Consider the following 21740-nt stretch of genomic DNA (forward strand, 5'->3'; position numbering starts at 1 on the left):
TTGAACAGAGTCCTTTCTCGATTTCCACCACTTTTCTTGGAGGACTGGGATATCGCCGCGACAGTATTGTCTGGCTTCCTTTTGTGATTTTGATCACCCGAGTAGTTGTCTCGGTTGTCATTATTCGATCAATCGTTGCGGTTCTTGTCGTTGCGTTGGCCATTACTTTGGTTGTTGATCTAGCCTCTGTTACGACTAGACTCGAACCGCTTGATCTCCTTGTCTTCTTCATCCCCCAGGCTTGTATCATGATCTTGAGAGACTTGATATCTTCTGGGCATCTCCTACCAAAATCTTGGAACATCCAGCGGTCATAGAGACCGTTCTAGAAGCAATCTATGGCGTTCCACTTCGTGATGTCCATGATGGTGGCCTTCTTATCGAAGATAGCTGTGCAGGGTCTCGCCTTGTTGCTGTTTGACTTGAGACAAGTCGATCCTGTAGCCAGGACGCTGCATTGCCCCTACGAAGTTATTTGTGAATGCCACCTTGAGTTGACTCCATGTGTCGATGGAGTTCCCTTTTAAGGAGTCGAGCCATGTGAGTGGCCCTGCCTCCATGCAGATGGGGAAGTAGACAATTTTGGTGTCATCATTGCCTCCCACCACCTAAACTGACAATGAGTAGCACCACAGCCATTGGACTGGGTCCTGCTTGCTGTCGTATTTGGTGATGCCCGGAGGTTTGAACTTGTCAGGTAGAACAGTCTTGCGTACTCGTCTTGGGAAGGCAAGGAACCGGTCAGAATCTCCTCCCAAGTACTCGACTTCTTATTCACGCTCGTGGCAACGCACTTCAATGATTGTATGGGCATCGCGGTTGTTGTTGAGCTTCTGACAGAGGTCGTGTGCTGGAGTTCATGATCTTGATGGGCCCATGGTGGCCACGGCCTCCCGAGGATCCTGCTCGACTACTCTCTGCCCTGTGCTAACTTTGTCTGGGGTTCTCGATTCTGGGAATCTCGTTTCGACTTGGTCTGGCATCCTCGTTTCAACTTGGTCTAAGGTTGTTGCCGTGGCGAGATGAGGTGTGTTGAACCGAGTCTATCGGGCTCTGTTGACCTAGTTGCTCGTACGCATGCTACGCCAAAAGAGCCAGCTGCCTGGTGTACATGGTTTGTGGCATTGCCCGAGTAATCAGGTCAATGGATGCAATGGTGGTGAGAGGAGTGTGATCTTGACATGATTGGACTGCTTCAAACACGTGGTCCAAGTTCATGTTGGGTAGATCAGATGCGAGGCGGCGGCGGCGGTCAGCACTTGCAGCGTTTCTTACTCACCATTGATTCCTTTGAGACTTAGTTTCTTCTCCCACCATGTCTGCGGTGAGTTCATCCTGCAATACATTGTCTGGGTGATGCTCGTGTCGTAGATTCCTTTCTAGCGGTTCTTCACCGTCGCCTTCTTGTGCAGCAACGATGGCGAGAAGTTCCCGCTCCGGAGAGAAACTACCCGAACTTGATGTGACGATCTCTGTGGGGTCGTCTTCTTCGTAGATAGGCGATAGAGGAGTTTCCTCCTTGTATGAAAGGGTGTTGAGGTAGGCGACAAGGCATGATTCGTTATTGTTGGCGAGAGCAGATGGCTTCATATTGGGCCAGTAGACAAATCTGCCCTATGGAGTAGATGTGATCACCATGCCTTGTGGTAGACCTGATAATGGAGTCTCCTCGTCCGGATCCGAGTAGTAGTCGAGGTCCTCGATCGAATCCGAGTTGAATTGTGATCTTGACAAGGTGTCTTAGTAGGTAGCGCCCGAGTTTCAGAGTCCGAACGGGAATCGACTTGTATTGTAGACTGATTCACACGATGGCTTAAGCGCTAGCTCGTGGGAAACAATTTGACTAGTGGGAGAATTTGAGTTGTACTCGGACTCATCCCTTGAGCCTCGGAAGAGGTCAAAAATTTCGTTGAATTTTTCAATGAAATCCTCCAAACCTTGGGGATGAAGGTTGATATTGGAGTGCTTCTCCTCCGGGGCCGGCACGATGTGGCGGTGCAAGTTTCCAGCCTTGACCGCGACACAGACCCAGGAGCCAAAGATGAACGTCATGCCCGCTTCGAATGCGACGGTGGGCTTGATGATGACTTGAGCCATTGAGTTCACCTGTCGATTCTTGGCTAGATCCCATACCTAACACGCCAGTTGTCGGTGTTTAGACTGGGCAACCTACCGAGAGGGTACCCGAGGTAGTGTTTGATGCGTGGGGCTCGTCGAGATCATGAACTTGATAGTGAACTTGAACACACGATTTAGACAAGTTTGAGCCACTTATGTCGCGTAATATCCTACGTCCTGTTTGTTGGTTGTGTTGTATTAATTGAACTTGTTTGGAGGGGGTCCCAGCCTCACCTTATATTGTCGAGGGCGGGGTTACAGGTCGGTTGTTTACAAGAATACTAGTCGGATTTAACTAGAGAGTCCTACTCTAATTGCTACAAGTAGTTTCCTAATCCTCAACTAGTTCTTATCCTCCACGTAGACCACGCCGTCCTGCACCGTAGTACCCATGTCTGACACATCTTGGTGTACAGCCCCATATTGTCAGACCATCCAAACCTTCCAGTAGGCCCATAGATGTATGGCCGACAAGCCCCCGAGTACTTTTTAGTCAAATGTAGCAGTCCCGAGTACTTCTGTAGACGTCTCCAACTAGTTTGTGGTGCTCCTTTGAGTATTCCATGCGGCTAGAATGTGCTCAAGCCTCATTTAACTTGGTCTTGAATCTTCAATCTTGAATCTTATAGGGAAGTGCGCACTCCATATGAAGTAGCCCATGAGCCTTACGTTGAATCGAAGAATCAGGCTAAAGGTCAATCTTGTAATTTCACATCTCTTTCACCTTGAAACCAAAAAAAAATTTAGCCGACGGGCACGTGGCACATAGCCCTCGAGCTGTTATCCGACTAGTTTGGGTATAAGGGTCAACCATTAGTCAGCATGACCGTTCGCCAATAGTAACCTAAACTTGGAAACCGTCAAGTGATAATTGAGGGCTTTTAAAACGAAATATTCCCCATTAATTTCACCTCTCGGTTAACTGTGCCACAATTATAAATAACAGAGGAAGTCATCCCTTCCATTTCACTCGAGCCATTCTGCCCGCTCATCTCCCTCACTATAGCCCTAGCATCGCCGCTTGCAATCCCTAAGTGTGTGTGCCACCCTTCCCCCTTCTTAGACCCCGAGCTCATGCGCAAGAAGACCCTTGTGACAATGGGGAAGAAAGCGACATCTAGCAAGGCGGCGGAGAGCAAGAAGCGGAAGGCTGTGAAGGAGGAGATCCAATTGCTGGCACCGAAGTACAGCAAGACGGACCAGATGGCGCAGCCAAACCAAGCCTACGCCTAGAAGAAGTCCGTGATGAAAGAGGCGGACATCCAGGCGTATGTTGATGCCAAGCTGCTCTAGGAAAAGGACTTCATCGATTCGAGGGAGGCAGTCGACAACCCTTGGCCTTTGGAGATCTACACCCATGTGAAAGCAAGACCTATTAGTGATAACAGAAACATCCGCACTTTAAGTGTATCCATTGAAGCTGCTTCTCCGCACTGAACCAAGAATCTGTTGACGTGCTTCCTTGTAGACATGTGATCTTCTCTAGAGAATTTAGTAGAGTTAGGAATACGGTACCAATGAGGCATCACCACTTGATCAAACCATGCAGGATATGGATGCTGGTACATATAAGCCTGCTCCCAAGGTTTTAAGACATACTAATTCTTCATCACCTCAGCAATCTTTGCAGCCCAATCTTCATTGCTCTGTCCATTCCCTTGTTGCAAATAATGGGAAGCTGGAGGCATGAATCCATCCATAGCTTGAGGCTGGCGAGTATCAAACAATCTAGTACCGTCAGACTTGAAATGTGGTTGTCTTGGCAGCATCGGTTGAGGGTTGGCAGTTCATATAGGAATTGATCCGGACGCCTGCTAATTAATCGACTGACCCATAGTTGGACCGACCGTAGGCTGCCATGTTGGCTATCTGCAAGATGAATCTAGTGCACCACTCCCATAGCTAGACGTGTTAGCCATATATCTTTTGTATGAATATTTGCTGACGTAATGATCCGCAACTTGTTGGATGATCCTCTGAATCTCATTTGCCAATACTCCAGTTGAGTTGATCAGAGCATTGTTGACCATTGTAGTGACTTTAGATTGTAGCTTATTTTTATCTTCTTCAATCTCTGGGTGGTGGCATTGAAACTGGAAGAGGATGCTTCTTGTGGGCCTTGTTGCGGTTCAGACTGAATGATTGCAGACATACTGCAACATATTGATCCCTAGCAGTCTCAACTTCTTTCCTTTGTTCTTCCTTGAGCCTGTCCAGGGTGATCTTATCTACTACGAATGCTTTGGGAGGAGCTTTAGGATCAGCTTGATCATCACAAGGTTCATCGCCATCTGATCGAAGTTGAGGCAACGACGAGCACTAATGATGGTTTTTTATAATTAGTCACACTAGGTGTGCCAAGAGCGTGTTGACGCAAAATCTAGAACTCAGACTTCTGTGTTGAAGAACATGGAGGACTTGGGAGATCTGCTTAACTCCAGTGCAGGCTCCAAATCGACTCACGAGTGATGCAAGGCGTGGAAGTCAATTTGACCTGAAAATTTAAAAGGTAAAAATTAAATTCTTAAGCTGATCGGTGGTAAAGACTTTCGAACTCATGGGTAGACGTTCTTGGAATAAACACCATAATAAATAGATATTCAATGTAATCATGCGGTGTAAATAAATAAAACACTAATGGCATGTGCAATCGGCTATATGATCCGACAGGCTAAGATAAAGCATTGTAGCACAACAGCCATAAAAAGGAGCCCTTGTCAACCATGCGCGCATCAAATAAACTAACAGATCTAATCAATGTCTTGATAAGTGTAATTGAACTTAGACAAGGTAACACGAATGAGAGGGCATTGACATCAATATATTAATCTAAAAGATTAGAACATAGCAAACAAGGACATCTTGCCCACCACTTACAAGCTAATTAAGCTAATAAAATCTAATCAATATCATGACCGTGTAATTGAACTTAGACAAGGTAACACGATGAGAGGGTATTAACTTCGGTCCATTAACTTAACGAAACAAGCTTGCAGCAGCAAGACATTGTATGCGCCCCTATCGGTTCAATGACGTCATCATGATTCAGTGAGATGCGAATAAAACCCGACCGAAGCATTGGCTCTCAACAATAGCGTGCTGACATCAGGGGCCTGATGGTTAGCAATATGAGGGGTAGGGATAAAGATCTATCGGACCTAGCATATATAAAGCGATAAAAGCATGTAAGATCTATCGGCCGGTACGATCTGATAATTGTGAATGTTTAAATAAGGTAATGGAGCCCACGAAGACAACCTAACCAGATCTAAATTGTTCGATAACTGTGAGCACTTGATAGAACTAAGAGATCGATACGATGCAACTTAATAAAACCAAACAACTCGATAACTATAAGCAACGTCGAAAATAATGACTGGGTGACGGTACTTACAAGCTCGCCTGAGATCAAAGCCGATGCAGCCGTACGCGCAGGAAGGAACTTATCGAAACTACTCTACTCCTACTCCTAGGGTTTTGGCGGCGTGGCGCCGAAAGGTTGTATTGATTGATTGATGATTATTTTTTACAAGGCTCATGACCTTAAATTTATACCCTGGAGCAAGCTAAAATCCTAGTCGATTACGACAGAAACTATTACAGCTATTTTTAAAAATTACTAAAGATAAATCTCCACGCTTTCCCTTACTTGGTGGAGTCGATTTCGCCTCGAACAGGGTCCACCTGGTCTTCTATCAGCTTCTGGAACTCTGGTCAACTGCGGTTAGTCCTGGTCAACGCGGCTTCATCAGCGGTCCTTTTCTCTCTCCTTCATCGGCTGTCAGAACCTTATCTACAACGGTTGATTCTGATCAAAAACTGGTGTCAACACCCTTCTCTTCTTTTCCATCTTCACAAATTTTGTACACATAGTCCACCTTTTAAGTTGGTTATTCCTCTCAGCTTTGGGATTAACGGCTTTGTAACTCACCAGCATTAGTTGCGAGCCTTGTAATTTAATTGATTGAAATTACAATTGATTGAATTGAATCTAAATGGGCCTAACCTAATTAAATCGAGCATGTGAACCGCTAGAACCCACTTGCCAATATTTATACCTGGCTTTTTTCACATAGATTGTGACAATAACTTTATAAGATTTAGTTTTGAGAAAAATGACTTGCTCCTTTCCTAAAAAGAAATACATTTCTAGCTTTATCCTAAGTCAAGCCATCTTAAGTTAATCAAATTTATAAGAAAAAGTAACAATATTTACAATACCGAATATGTATGGTTAGATTAATCATGAAATATATTTTCATAGTGTAATAATAAATGTTAATACTTTTTTTTAGAAACGCCATCAAACTTGAAACAGCTTGACTTAAAACAAAACAAAACTAAAAATGCACTTATTTCCAGAGTAAGTATAGTTTCTGAATTCAGCTCGATATAGACATAAAGAATATGGAACACACACACATATATATATATATATATATATATCTATTTTGGACTAACCATTTTAGAGATGTATTTAGGCCTGGCACATCTTACTTTTGTACAACCCCTCTGTGTAAAGATGTGTTACATACTATAAGAACTCAAAATTGTACCACCTTTCCTTCCACCTATGCTGCTGAGCTGCTATCAAAGTTAAGAAATAAGTTATGCACAAACTACAAAAGAATCAATGGAACACATGATCCCAGGTCGACGCCGCAAACTGGGGGCATCGTCAGAAGTCGACGCTGCCGTCGCCGGCGGCCCTGCACATGCACCCTGGCGTCCTCGGCTGCCGGTACACGCTCCGGCCCCTCGGCCGCGGGCTCACCCGCTTGTACTCCTCCACCATCTGCCTCACCCTCCTCCGGAACCCGCCCCACGCGATGCTCCCTTCCTCCGACAGCACCTGCGCGTAGCGCTTTCGGTTCGGGTGCAGCGTCGGCGCGCGGCCCCTCCCGTGGTAGATCCGGAACCCGGACACCAGCGACGATAGCTGGCTGCCGGAGTCCGTCACCGCGAACACGTCCGCCGAGGCGCACGCGATGAAGTCCAGCGCCGCAAGCTGCGATGAGAGAAGACAATGGCAGGTTAACTTTTCGATCCGACGGGACCGGATCACACGAACAGCTCTATTGTTGCAGTTCAAATCAAGAAGTGATGCTGGTTGCGACAGAATTATTTAATCTGTGTTCTTTACCCGTGAAGAGAAATTCTTGAACGGAGCGAGCTCGTCGGTGGTGAGGATGTCCTCCTTGGTGACAAGATTCGGGTACAGCCGCGTCAGGGGCCGCAGCCGTGGTGCGCCGCCGTATATCTGCGACCCGGCGACGTAGATGAACGTGCGGCCATCGTAGCCGAGAGCGGAGAGGATGAGGCCCGATTCCTCCGGCGTCAGCGGGCACCTCCCCAGGCTGCGCTGCTCCTCCGGCGAAACCGTGCTGCACCACACAACGACGATGAAAGTGTCAGAGGAGACAACTCAGCAGGAAACTAACAAACGCTCAGGGGAAGAGGCAGCAATGGCGTGTAACGTACGCGTTCCGAAGGCGCATGGCGAGCGTCGGGAAGTGGGTCTCCCTGTACGCCTGGAGCTCCCTCCTCTCCTCCTCCCCGCCGCCGAACTCGCATAGGGAGTAGGCCACCATGTCCTCCTCGAACCTCATGTGCAGGGCGAGGTACCTGCTCGGCCCGCCGGCGGCGTGGTCCTCGGCGAAGGCCGCCGGGTCGAGCTCGACCATATTGTTCCCGAACAGCTGCTTGTCCATCTCGGTCTGCATCGCGCTCACCTTGCGCAGCCGCTGGACCAGCAGGGAGCCTGCTTGCTGGAGCTCGGGGACGAACTTGAGAGCGTGGAAGTTGCATCTGCACCTCAGCCTCTGCAGGAAAAGAAGTTTGACTCGTGATGAGGAAACAGAGCATGGAGTTGTTCTCATGTTCATGTGAAATAAAGAAAGCCAAATTGTTACCTGAAGATGGACGGGTACTGAGTCGAAGCCCAGACGGTTTCCGAATCCGAGGAAATGAACGACGCCATTTTGCTGGAGAATTGGAAGCACAGATCTGACGAATTCAGATGGTTCAGCCTCTTTCGAGATGTCCATGTCAGTGACCTGAGACGAGGGCAGGAGGGAAATCTGAGCAAAGTGTGTTGAGAAATAAGGGTATGAAGTTTCAGGACACGGCTGAGAGTTCCCAACCTGGCTGCCGATTGCTTCGAGATCTAGTGACTGAAGGTGTGGTGGTAATTCTTTCACAATGTGCACATCATTCTTCATGTAGTTCACGAAGTAGTCTTCCTGATAGATGTCACCGAACTGACTGGTTGAAAGAGAATCATTTAAGAATTATTAGAAGAAAAATTGATACAACGCGGGTACAACAAGAAGAAACAAAAAGGTTCAGTGCATTCAGTACCTTGTGTCCTTCCACACACTGCTGTACAGGAATCGGGGGAGGACTAGTGTAGCATTGAGCAGAGCAGCAACGACAACAGCATTGCATACCTGCAAGATGAAGACTAATTTAGCTACTGAATTTCAAGACGCGGCATTCAGGTTGCGAGCATTTCAGCACTAAATCCTTACAGCGACACGCTGTTGGTTGAGACCACCATTCGCGCTGATCAGTATGAAACCGTTGTTGATCTCGTCAGGCTCTGCTTGACCCAATTCTAGTGTCAGAACTGAAGACATGGAGTTCTTGCAATGTGAACATTATGAAATCAGGATGATTCACCACAATGATTTAATATTCAGGTAGCAAAATAAGGAAGCTAATATGTCTGATCTTGCTGACTACTAGGAATTTAAGTTACATCATACATTCATCACTGTAAATGGGGATTAAAGGCCACCTGGATTACATGTATAGTGTTTATGTATAGTATAACTAATTATGTTGTTTGATCCTCGCAAAAAACAGTCATGCTGTTCGAACAAAGTACTATTACCTTCATCCGCCAAACTGTGCTTAGCAGCACAGGGCGTCCATTTCCGTGCTTGTTTGTAGGGCTCTTCCCATTGCGCGAAATCCTCTGATTCAGAGCCATTCTGCACTGGCGGGAAGGGAAACTTGCAACATGAATAAAAGGTAAAGATGCACTGTTATTTAAAAAAAAGTGCTTGAGCTGCAGAAAGTGGTTTGTGTGGTCATCACACCTTGGTGACCGCTGAAGTTGCCATCTGCAGGAGTCTTCCATGCATTATCTGGTCTGGTTTCTCCCTCCTTACAATGTTCTGCTTGAGCTCCTTCATTACCAAAGCCAATTCGTCATTGTCAATCAGAGTGACCTCACAGCAAAATGTCATAGCTAGGAATGGTAAGAAGTAGCAAGAATAATCAGGCACTCAAGAGCAGAGGACTTGGTTGGTACGCTCGTCGTGAAATTGAAGAATAGAATCAGACGAGAAAGAAGGAAAGGTGCAGCTGCGGCGCAAAGCAGCAACAGACGTGACGCGGAACCACCTCGATGAGATGATGCGTAGCATGGCCGCACAAAATCCAATCAATCTGCAACACCAAACGAGGAACGCACCTGGAGACCCCTGAAGTTCCTGGAGATGGCGGCGTTCCTGAACTGCACCTGGTGCAGCGCGGACATGGCGAGCGACGCGGCGAGCAGGACGCAGCCCATGACCCCGACGACGGCCGCGAACACCCTGAGGTGCCACGACGTGACGCCGCCGCCCCTCCCGCCGTGCTGCTTCCCCTGCTGCTGCCGCGCCGTGCAGCGAAGCCTCCCGATGTTGGTGGCGCCGACCCGGATCCCCACCTCCCCGCCCCGGCCTCCCTGCACCGCCAACGCCGCCGCCGCCGACGACGAAGAAGAAGAAGAAGAAGAAGCGCCCTCCATTTCCGCCGCGCGCGCTCGGTAGTCGATCAAGGCAGCATGACACCACCGCAGGCGCCGTCTCCAACCAAGCCGCACGGAAGAACACGCTGGCTGGCTTGGCGTCGAGGGAACGAGGCCTCAACTCACCCAGCACGGCAACCACCCCATTTGATTTGGGACGCGGTGGTAGCAGCGCCTGGCTGTTGAACGATTCCCTTCTCCTCCTCGTCCCTCCCGTCGTCCTTGACCAGTTGATGGGCAACGTGGCCGCCGGGCGGCGTGCGTGGGAGCTTCGGCTTGGATTATAGAGGTGCGGGCAGCTGGTCAAACGAGGCGGAGCGCGACGATCTGCAGGCCTGTGGCAGCAGCAGCAGCTTCCATCCCGTGGCGTCTGCGTCTCGATCGGTGTAACCACCGTGGCGCCCGCGGGCGGTGGCGGCTTCGGCGCGATAAAGAAAACCGGAAATGGGGCTCGCGTCCCAGTCTGGAGGACTAGAAAAAGCGTGGGGATCAGGAGCAGGTGTGGGAGAGAGATCACCTAACGTGAGAAGGACTCGCCCTGCCACCGCGCGCCGGGGATCGATCACACGAGTTGTGTTGTGTGTGCCGGATCATTCGTTGCTTGTCAGGTAGTCGCCGCTGAGTTGGATTGCGTTTGCTGGAAGCGATGAGAGGCAGGTGTCGTGCGGTGGCAGGGAGGGATGGTTCCGTTTCGGTTGGGGGTTTTCTTGATCGAGTGATTGATTGATTGGGGATGGCAAAGCGGCAAACCGGTTGGTTGGATGAGGTGGGTAGGGTTGCCGGCCGGCAGGGCAGTTGGTGGCAGACGCCACACGGGCTGGCTGTACAACCTTGGCTTTCCTGTGGAGGCAGTGCATGTACTGCAAGTTTTTTTTTTCCAAGCGATGGTTGGGTGGGGACGTGAACCATGACCGAAACGCCCCCTGCAGGAGGCGACTAGATCCCCCGCAGCGGCTGCCGCCCTCACCCATCCGGCATCGGATCTGGAGGCGTCCGAGGAGGAACTACAAGCTCACCGTCCACCCATCGTCAGTAGCGCAGGGATGGACAAGATCGAGGCAGCCCAAGGTCCGATCCAAGTCGCAACACCCAATGGCAGAGATGACACGGCGGAGCCACCGTCACCGGCAAGACAGTCAACGCGCCCAAGAAGGATCTACAAGACCACCATCCTCCCATCGTCTGCGGCGCAGGGACGGAGGAGATTGAGGTAGCCCAAGGTCCGGTCCAAGTCTCAACTCCCAAGGGTAGAGAAGATACGGTGGAGCAATCGTCACCGGCGAGACAGCCAAGCGTCAATGCTCTCCACCCTTAGGAATAGCAAGCCAGGCCAGAGGTAAACATCATACTCCCGGATTTTGCCCGTGAGATCCACATTCATGGCGGATTCAATACACCACCCGGAAGCACAAGGCTCGAGGAAGCTCAGGATCCTCTGCTCCTCGACCTCATTCAAAGTCTCAACCACCCAGAGATCCCCTCAGATCTGCAAGCGGCCTCACTGCAAGATGACAAGGTGAAGGAGAGAGAGAGAGAGGAGGAGATACACCGGTGCAGAGAAGGGGAAATCCATTGCCTCAGCAACTCCGCAAGGACAGAAGTCACCTCTATTCAAGGCAGAGAGGGGAGCAGCTCAGCACCAGCCCGGCGGATTCAGCATGGTGAATGCTCTACGGCTAAGAAAGTGGGAAGCTTTCAATCCCCATCTTTTTCAGCAGATTTCGGCCCAAGGAGTGGGGGACAGCAGATGCATCGTTAGGATTGCTCCGTGGATCCCCTCTCTGAAGCTCACCAGAACAATTCATTGCGGTCAGACCTCACTGATGAGCACGGCTATTAGATAGTCAGGCCAGCTTACTGGTGGCGCCGAACAGCTAATTCTCCAACCAAGGCAGTACATTTCTAACAACCAGAGCAGGGAGAGGAGCAGAGGAGGAAGAGATACTTGGCACATGTCAGAGGCAAATGTCTTAACTACTTCTCCACCGAACACGGGGTTGCAGAGTGCAGATACACAACTAAATGCTAGCGCTGCCTTCAGTTGGGGCACAAAGCTCAATCATGTCCTTCCTGGAGAAGCCAATTTAAGAGACACTCCCTTGAGCAGAGACAACATCACCCCACAGCGACTCCCACTCCAGCTTCCCCTACCAGAAGAGCCCTTCCCTCTACTGTTGGTTCAGCCGTCTGCATGGCCAGCTAGTCCTTCCTCCAGGCGGCGAAGGGAGAGGAGGTGGCCATGGCGACGTACCTAGGGGATCCTCGTGCATGCCCTAAGCTGGCGTGCTGCGCCATCTTGGTGACTGGGCTGATCAAGCGCAAGCGTGAGTCCCTGATCGGCAAGACGGTGGTGTGCTGGCTCACCAGCAACAGCCATGACACCGGACCCCATCATGTCATCGACGCCCTCAACAAGTAGATGCACATCTCCCACCACGAGGTGAAGGTCATCAAGCACTTCCCCGAGCAGTACCTCATCCTCTTCTCCGACAGTCGGTCCTCCACCGTGGCATCCGAAGTAGGGGCCGGGTGTTCAACTTCGAGCCATGGACGGAGCAATGCAGTGCCGTGGAGACCATGCTGGAGTACCAGGTCAGACTGCGTATTGAGGGTGTACTCGTGCACGCTTGGTCAGAGGAGGTGGCGGTGAAGGTCATCGGGCAGTACTGCCCCATCCACTACATCGAGGGACACTCGCATCGCTGGGATCGCATCAGAACCTATGACCTATGGGTGTTGTCGTCCAACCCAAGTAAGATCCACAAGAAGATGCTGCTAACCATTACAGATCCTGACAGGGAGCTATCGACCAGTGAGCCGCACCATGAGCCACCACAGGTCGTGAAGGGTGCATTCAACTACAAGCTTCACCTTCACCTGGACATGGTGGAGGACCTCTCCTTCCTCCAGGGCAGGGATGGAGGGGATTAGCCACCTAACAGGAAGCCATGCCGAGAGTTCCTGTGGAACTACGATGCGCCAGACTCGCTGGGCGAGAGGTGTGGCAGGCAACACCACGACGACCATGCCAACAGAGAGTACTGCCCTCGCTGTGACTGAGACGACTACGACGACAATTCGACCGCGGCACACGGTTCCACTGTAGCAACTCCACATGGTGCCACCGTAGCAACTCCACATGGGGAAGGGTGACAAGATGACGTGGAGCAGTGGAGGACTACTACAGCTCCACTCGCTACTGGAGCAACAACTAGGGCTATCGTAGCAGGGCCCTTCACTAGGGTGCTAAGGGAAAGGAGGGCGATTGGCAGGCAAAGTCGAGCAAGAAGGCCATCTAGAGGAGGAAGAGCAGCAAGAGGGTGACCTTTGCTAATCCACTCGTGCAAATCTTGGGTGAGTCGGTGGCTGACCCAGTGTCTTTTGTTCTCTGTTCCTTGTGATGCTGGAAGATTGGTCGGCTGGTTTGATCCTATGACAGAGGAATAGTTCATCACTCACTCTCTTGTAGGCCACTCAACCAAGGAGAGCCGCATCCTAGGGATGCTGGAGTTGGCTACTACTTGGAACCCGGTGGTCCCCGTGAGGTCTAGGGAGCGTGGAGTTGCAGCACACTGAGGAAGAAATGATGGCAGTCAAGGTGACTAGCAGCACCCTCCCCAGCAACATGAACAAGCAGGTTGGTTAGGCCTACGCTCATGCTACTATTACTTCTGCAATTTTGATTGGGGACTTGAATCAGTGCATTATGCCATCACCTAAAATTATTAGAAGCCCACAACCACCAGACACTATTTTGTTAGAGTCACACTCTAATTTTTATCCTGCACATTCACATGAGCAATCTGAAAATGGTGCTGATAAGATTATTGTCCCCACAAATCCGATTAATGAAGAAAGAGCACCCTGCACCAACACACCACTTGAGGATATTCAGATTACTTCAACACCTCCCTCCCTGCAGCTAGAGCAGCAAAACCTAAGTAGCACAGTAGAGTTCCTACCACAAGCCCCTGATCTCGAGAGTGAGCAAACACGTGCACAACTGATCAAGGTACTAGAACCCAGAATTTCACAACCCAATGATCCAGCGATAAATGAAACAAACAACAACATAGATGACATGGCGCTTTTTCTTGATTTCATCTCCTGTAAGCCATCTGCACCCCTGCTGCACACCCCACCAAGAGCAAACCCCCCTGAACCTCAAGATGCACCTACTGAGCCTGCCACAAGCCAAAGAAAAAGCACACATTTGGTAGCTAAAGCAAAGCTCAATACAAGGAAAGATAGTATCCAACTAGCATAGAAAGTCTTGATCAATAAATTAGGAGAGTTGTCACCTAGGGGAACTATAACTGACAAATCTAACCTTGATGTTAACCATTTTACGCAGCACATAAACAAGCCTATCAACAACATCAAGATGGAAAGCAATAAGAACACTGGTGGAGCAAGGAAACCAGCCCAAGAACAAGAACGGGAAGAAAAGCAAGATTGCTCCAGTCCCTGATGGTGAAGCAGCGGCGCTGGAGCCCTAACCGAGCAGCCTGTCATAGTTTCCCTAATCTTAGTTGCAATTTGTGTTAGTTATGTTAAGACTGAGACTGCAGAACTAGTATTTGAATTTGGCTTGGGCTGTAACTCTATTTGGGTCAGCAATTAGGCCCTGCGGCTTCAACGATGCCTGTGAGAACCGATGTTCACGAAGCTCACCAAACCACCTCCTGTCGATGCTAGATCCAATAGGCTTTGTATTTGGCCCTCATGCCAAGCCATTTGGCCTAGTCTATGATAGACTACTACTAAAGAAAGTTGTGTTCCTTTCAATCAATGTCCCAAAAAAACTGTAATGTGCTTTGTTGGAATGTGCGTGGGCTCAATACGGCAGCCAGGAAAAGCGTTCGCAACATAGTCCAATCATCAGGGGCAACAATCATCTGCTTACAAGAAACAAAGAAAGCCCACTGGAATGCACAGTTGGTGGTTGAAACCCTAGGACCAAAATTTGCAAAGAATTTTGTGGCTCTTCTGACGGCCGGCACTAGGGGCGGCATTCTCATAGCGGCACTGGAAAATCACTTCAACCTACAAAACAGCACCACTACCGAACATACGATCTCTACAACTATCATCATGAAGGCAAACAACCAACCATGGACACTTACAGGCATCTATGGACCCCAAAGAGATCAAGAGAAACTAATTTTCATCAACGAGCTAAAGAACCTTAAAAGTCAAATGCTTGTGGCTAGTATTAGGAGACTTCAACCTCATCTATAAGGCCGAAGATAAAAACAATAATAGATTGAACAGGCAACTAATGGACCTCTTCAGACAAGCATTAGATGACACCCAACTCATGGAGATTGGTCTACGAGTGTGAAAATTTACTTGGAGCAACGAACAAGACACCCCCACATTCACTAGAATCGACTATTTTTTTGGCTCACCAAAGTGGCACCTCCTCTTTCCAAACTCGGATTTACAAGCACTCCCCACCATGGGCTCTGATCATTGCCCTCTTTTCTTAACCGGAGACGTAGGGTTTTCATTTCGAATCATATTGGACCACCATGCCTGGCTTTAACGAGGTCATCCAGGAGGTGTGGAATCAACCGGTGAATACTCAAGACGCTATTCTCCGCATGCACATCAAGCTCATCCAGACAGCAAAAGCTCTCAAACTTTGGAAAAGACAAAACCTAGGCAACATCGTGTTAAGACTGGCCATTGCAAAGGAAGTGTTGCTCCTCTTGGAGGTGGCTCAGGAACAGCGAACGCTCACCCTGGAGGAGCTAGAATTCAGAAGATATCTTAAAGCGAAATTAGTTGGGCTTGCAACAATTCAGAGGACACGTGCCAGACAACATTTGAGACTTACATGGATTAGGAAAGGAGACACAAACTACATATACCATCACTCACCACGCGTACTGGAATCACCACAAATCATCAACAGAAAGAGGAAGCAATATATGAACACTTCATATAGCTATTGGGCCAAACACAGGAGCGATCACTTAGCCTAAACCAGACAAACCTGGGCTACCAACCACAGGATTTAAGTGACCTAGAAGAACCATTTGAGGAGGAGGAAATCAAAAGAATCATCATGCAACTTCCTGCCAAGAAATCCCCAGGACCCAATGGATTTATAGGACTATTTTTTAAAAAATGTTGGACGTGGTGGGCAAAGATCTCATTGATGCATTACAGTCCTTCCATTCACTCAAGACCAAATGCCTGGAGCTCATCAACAAAGCCAATATTATTTTGCTACCCAAAAAGGAAGGTGCCACAGTCGTATTGGATTTCTGAACAATTAGTCTAATCAACAGCCTCGCCAAGATAATCACAAAAATACTAGCAAACAGGTTGGTGCCAAGATTAAACACCCTCATTTCCAGTTGCCAAAACGCTTTCATAAAAAATGATGCATCCACAATAACTTCGTCTATGTTCAGAGTGTTATCAAAGCCCTACACATGGCAAAACAACAAGCCTTCTTCATCAAACTAGACATTTCCAAGGCTTTTGACTCTCTTAGTTGGGTTTTCTTATTAGAGACAATGACAACGCTAGGCTTTGGACAAAGATGGCGAGACTAGATTTCAACCTGATTAGCTACCTCATCATCTAGGGTTCTCCTCAATGGGATTCCGGGGAGAAAATTCAAATATGCACGGGTCTTCGACAGGGGACCTGCTATCACCGATGTTGTTCATTCTTGCTATCGACCCCCTACACAAAATGATAGAATTAGCAGCCAGCCACAATGTCATAAAACCAATCCTACCAAGGGCAGCCAAAATGCGATGCTCACTTTGCACAGACGACGCAACACTTTTTACCAATCCGGAACGAATTGAGCTCCAACACATCAACCAACTATTGCAAGTTTTCGGTAACTATTCTAGCCTGAAAATCAACATGACCAAAACTGAGATATTCCCCATCAGATGTGATGCTGAGACTATAACAGATGCACTTTTGGGCTTCGCCAGCACTATCTGCTCCTTCCCAGGCAAGTATCTAGGCCTCCCTCTCCATTGGTGCAAGCTTAGAAGAGTTGAGGTCCAACCCCTCATTGACAAGATAGGTGGAAGACTGCCAGGTTGGAAGGGGAAAATGATGTCATTGGCAAGAAGAGAGACACTAGTCAAGAGCGTCCTCACATCACAACCCATCTACCACTTGATAGTTTTTCCTGCACAGAAATGGCTCATCAAACAAAATAACCGTTTGAGACGCAGTTTCTTCTAGGAAGGAGAAGATCCAGAAAAAGTGAATGTGGTCACTGTTTAGTTAATTGGCCGATGGCGTGTACGCCTAAGGAGCTGGGCGGTTTAGGAATCCTGGACATTGAGTGCATGGCTAGAGCTCTTCGATTAAGATGGTTCTAGTTCCAATGGAAACATGATACTAGACCATGGGCTGGACTAGATATCCCGTGCGATAAGAGTGACAAAGACCTTTTCCATGCTTCCACAGTGGTGATGTGGGTAAAGGGAATAAAGCAACTTTCTGGTTCTCTTCCTGGTTGAATGGCAACGCCCCTAGAAACATGGCCCCAAATTTATTTCCAAAATCTAGGAGAAAAAATTTCACAGTTCAGAGACCCCTATTAGATAATTATTGGATTGACCAAGTATGTCCCTTGGAATCAGGAGAACAAATCAGAGAATATGCCGAACTCTGGGAATCGATCCACTTGCTCCAGCGCAACCCAAACTAGGATGACGAAATTCTATGGCGATGGACACCCGATGGCAATTATTCCACAAGAAGTGCATATCACATACAATTCCAAGGTCATACAAAAAAGCTCAATATCAATCCAGTTTGGAAAGCCAAGGCTGAGCCCAAATGTAGAAGCTTCACATGGATCCTTCTTCATCGTAAGATCCTAACAGTGGACAACCTGAAAAAGTGTGGATGGTCACATGACCCCGTCTGTAAATTATGTAACCCAGAGCCAGAAACACTCACGCATTTATGTAAAGACTGTACATTTGCTAAGGCAATGTAGGAGCGCCTGACAAGTTGGGAGGGGTTGCATGGAGTACCTTCCACCCAATCGACTCGGTCCATTCATTGATGGTGGCAAAAATATTGAGCGATCCTTGCCAAGGAAAACAGAGCGTATTTGATGGGCTTTTTTATCTCCTTTTGGTGGAATTTGCGGAAGGAGTGGAATAGACGAACTTTCAACCAAGAATACAAGATGGCTGAACAAGTTGCATTCCTAATCAAAAAAGTTGTTAATCAATTTCAGCAGGCAACATAAGTTATGAGAAGTCCGGACTCGTCAGCGATCTAAGTTGTTCTTAGGGTGCCTCTGGCACCACCAGTTGTAATAGTTGTTTCTTCTTTTTCTTTCTTGTTGTTGCTTGTATATATTTTTTCCGTCTCTTTTCTTCTAATAAAAAATCGACTTTTGCCATCCGTTAAATAAAGGTTGGGTGGTTACTTTAGTCGGGTGCTACCCAGTACTTCCGATTGATGGGTGCACAGTGTGGCCAGTCATTGTTATAGTCGTCCAACTTTTTGTTCTACTCCTCACAGTTCTGGGGGGCAAGTTCCAAATCTACGCAACAAATTCCCCTGAAAGTTCACCAGAGATTCATTTTTCTGTTCTAACTAACACCACTCCGGTCATCGTCTGTGATCCAATGCCCCATGGCCATATCTGCGCCGTTTCTTGTGTTCCACACTACTAGACCCATAACTATTTGTTCTCCTAGTGCACTGTGTGATATAAGCTTTTTTTGCGGCCCTGTTCTTCTCCTCTACTAGAAGTTCTAAGTTCTAACAAACATCAACAGCTCATAAAATGATGGGCGACGAGCTTGCTTTGAACCTAAAAAAAGTCATCCTCGTCACGAACGTGGTTCGTGGCCCGTGGCCGTGCGGGCACAAAAAGGTCTCGCGGCATGATGATAAGAGGCGCGGCAGCGACTCGCGAACAAACCGCATCCAGGAAATTGCAACTCTGCAGCTGGAGCAAGCTGCTGCTGGTTTGACAGCTTCACCTGCATAAAATGGCCAATGCCGGCAAAGCTCTCCTGGTGGGCCTGTACTTCGATCCCTCCTCATCTAACCTTTGGCCCAATAAGCTCCGGATCCAACCCAGTCTTCTTCGGGCTGCCGGTTGCCGCACCAACAAGGCAACAACATTGGCCTACCGTGCAACCTCGATTTTTCAATACATATTTTTTTTATTTTGTGCATTGCAGAAATAATTTTTTTTATGGAACATTGCAGAAATAATTGCCCAGACAAAAAAAATTATGTAAATTCTAAAGGGAGATGTCTCGATTTAATCCTAAATTGAGAGCCCTTAATTTGGAAAAATGAGGTACAACAGAAGATGAAGGAAGCCAGAAAAGGGGGAAAAAGAAAAGTAACAAATCCAAAAAAATAATAAATATGCACTTCAACTCTGGCGACCAACTCTACAAGCACTTCGGTGACCTATTCTTCTCCAACGAGCACCTCATCTCCTGTGAGCTCCCGATCGAGTTAGGGTTCGGGGTTAGGGTTGAGGGTTTCGGGTTGGGGAGGGGATTGGTGGCTGCTGGACCTAGAGGGATGGTCGGGGGCGAACCAGCAGTGATGGTGGTCTATGGGCGGGCGGTGGCAGTGGCGCCGCCTACCGTGGTGGTGCAGGTCGGTTAGGCCAGGTCGACGGTAGGGGCATAGTGGTTAGCGGTGGTGGTGGCTTGTGGATGGCGGTTCCTATTGAGCCGCCACCGCCGGAGCCGGGAGGGTCAGATGGGGAGGTGGGGGAGCTTGGGTGAACATGGAATCTATGGGAGGGAGGGAGCGGTCCTTGCCGGCATTGGAGGCGACGGCGAGGCGGAAGCTGGTGGAGGGGTGGGGGCGGATTCCTCGTGGAGGGCATTTGAGTGGTGGATGGAGGAAGGTGACATGTTCTTTTTCTTTTTTTTGTGGGGCAGTGAGTGGATAAGATGAAACTGTGACAGGTGGGCCATGAGGTCTCTTGATGAGAGCTATCGGAAGAGTGCTCTTCCAGTAGTTGCCTCCAAAAAAGAATCCTCCCCTACGACAACACATCTTAAAAAGATTATTACTTTTCACAAAACTCATACGGAGAAACAATTTGTATGAAAAATGTAGAGTTTGATTAAATCTACACACAACGTTTTAGTTGAAGCTGTCTTAGTGCTAAAATAGTACCGATTATCTCAGTATTAAGAAGGCTTTCAAACAAAACTATCAAGACTGCAAAGTTATAGACCTCATCGAGATCTACAGTGACCATATAAATTTTATCTTCATATACAAAGTCATATGAAATGCACTCACTAGCACAACATACCATCAAAAAATCATAAATTTTTCATATGACATCGTATAGAGATAACATTCATATAAAAATTGTATAGCTCAATAATATCTACTACTTTGTAGTTTATAATGTTTTCAGCTAAAGTCATGTTGATGCTGAAATAATCAATATTTCAGTTCGATTATTTCAGTGTCATGATAGCTTCAAACAAAAACGTTGCAACCTACAAATTTGTATATCTCATCGAGCTCTACATTTTCAAAAATATTTTCTCCGTCCGTTTTCACATGAAAAGGTGGCGCACAAAAAAGACATACCGTGCTCGCTATCACCAATGAGGTCCAGGTCTGTTGACTCTGGCCAACTCGAGGCAGATCTGGATGCTCTTGAAAAAAGTAAGTCAAGAAACCTGAGAAAATTGACTTTCTTGTTTCGAATTTTTTTATTTTATGCAGGAACTTTTTTCCGCAAAAAAGAAATTGCGCTGCATGGACGATGTTTTGGGCGATTTGTTTTATTTTCACGCAGTGCAGGGTGATTTTTTGGGTCGACGTGGTACACGTCAGCACAAAAGGGCCCGAGGAGAAGAGCAGCGGGTAAGCAAATGGGCCAAACTACCAAGATTGAGGAGGATCCAGCCCACCTGCCCACCTGAAGAACCCGGAAATCATATACGTCTTTGGGGTGCTTGATACGATATGCTAAACTTTAACAGTGTTGCATCGGATGTTCGGATGCTAATTAGAAGAACTAAATATGAGCTAATTATAAAACTAATTGCAGAACCCTATGCTAATTCGCGAAACGAATCTATTAAGTCTAATTAATCCATCATTAGCAAATTATTACTGTAGCACCACATTATCAAATCATGGACTAAGCTTAATAAATTCGTCTCACGAATTACACTACATATATATAATTAGTTTTATAATTAATCTATATTTAATACTTCTAATTAGCATCAAACATCCATACCACGGGCGTTAAATTAAAACCCTAAAGCCTATCTTAAACATCTTCTTCGTGCCGTACTGTCTAACCCGTAGGATTGGTTTGTTTTTTCCTCCACCACTGACACAAGACAGCCCATGTCCCATGCGCACCATGGTACCAGGGAGGAAAGGACTGACCCTTTCATGGAGGACGGACATGTGTTGCTTTCCTGCTCAATGGTTACAAGATGCTTTTGGTTTTCAAACTTCAAATTCATTTTTCTCCTAAACCGTGGACCTTTTTTTGAATTCATTTAAACCATAGTGTTGCTAAGAATTAATCGAATATAATGAGATCCAACATGAATAAGTTTTGCTAATTTTTAAAATTCAACATTTTTTATGAACTTTTCCAACATTTTAAGTATGTAAAGAAATGTTGAATCTAGTATTTAAAATGTTGACTATATACTATATCATAAAATTCTATTTTAATATTTTATATACTAGTTCAACATTTTCTATATAATATTTCAACATTTTAATAAACTATTGCAACATTTTCTAAAAGATGTTTATTCATTTTATCAAAATGTTGAACAAGTTCAGCATTTTT

General features: G+C 47.4%; 1 protein-coding gene across 7 annotated transcripts; it reads right to left on the reverse strand.

Annotated features, from left to right (window-relative positions):
- Window positions 1–6524: 6524 nt before the first annotated feature.
- On the reverse strand, window positions 6525–10060 carry LOC101780675 (uncharacterized protein At1g04910). 7 transcript variants are annotated; one of them, XM_004965506.4, is made up of 10 exons: window positions 9599–10060; window positions 9222–9311; window positions 9014–9113; window positions 8649–8719; window positions 8479–8567; window positions 8262–8382; window positions 8031–8174; window positions 7600–7940; window positions 7262–7502; window positions 6525–7126 (listed from the first exon to the last, which is right to left on the reverse strand). In XM_004965506.4, exons 1-10 carry the CDS (start codon window positions 9914–9916, stop codon window positions 6797–6799), a joined length of 1845 nt encoding a protein of 614 aa, XP_004965563.1. In that variant the 5' UTR covers window positions 9917–10060; the 3' UTR covers window positions 6525–6796. The 7 variants fall into 7 exon arrangements, with proteins under 7 accessions (XP_004965563.1, XP_004965562.1, XP_004965561.1 ...); XM_004965505.4 differs by having other exon boundaries at window positions 8649–8746; XM_004965504.4 differs by having other exon boundaries at window positions 8649–8762; window positions 9014–9118.
- Window positions 10061–21740: the final 11680 nt, after the last annotated feature.

The sequence above is a fragment of the Setaria italica genome, chromosome IV (genome assembly GCF_000263155.2).
Source record: "Setaria italica strain Yugu1 chromosome IV, Setaria_italica_v2.0, whole genome shotgun sequence".
In the NCBI taxonomy this organism is placed as follows: domain Eukaryota; kingdom Viridiplantae; phylum Streptophyta; class Magnoliopsida; order Poales; family Poaceae; genus Setaria; species Setaria italica.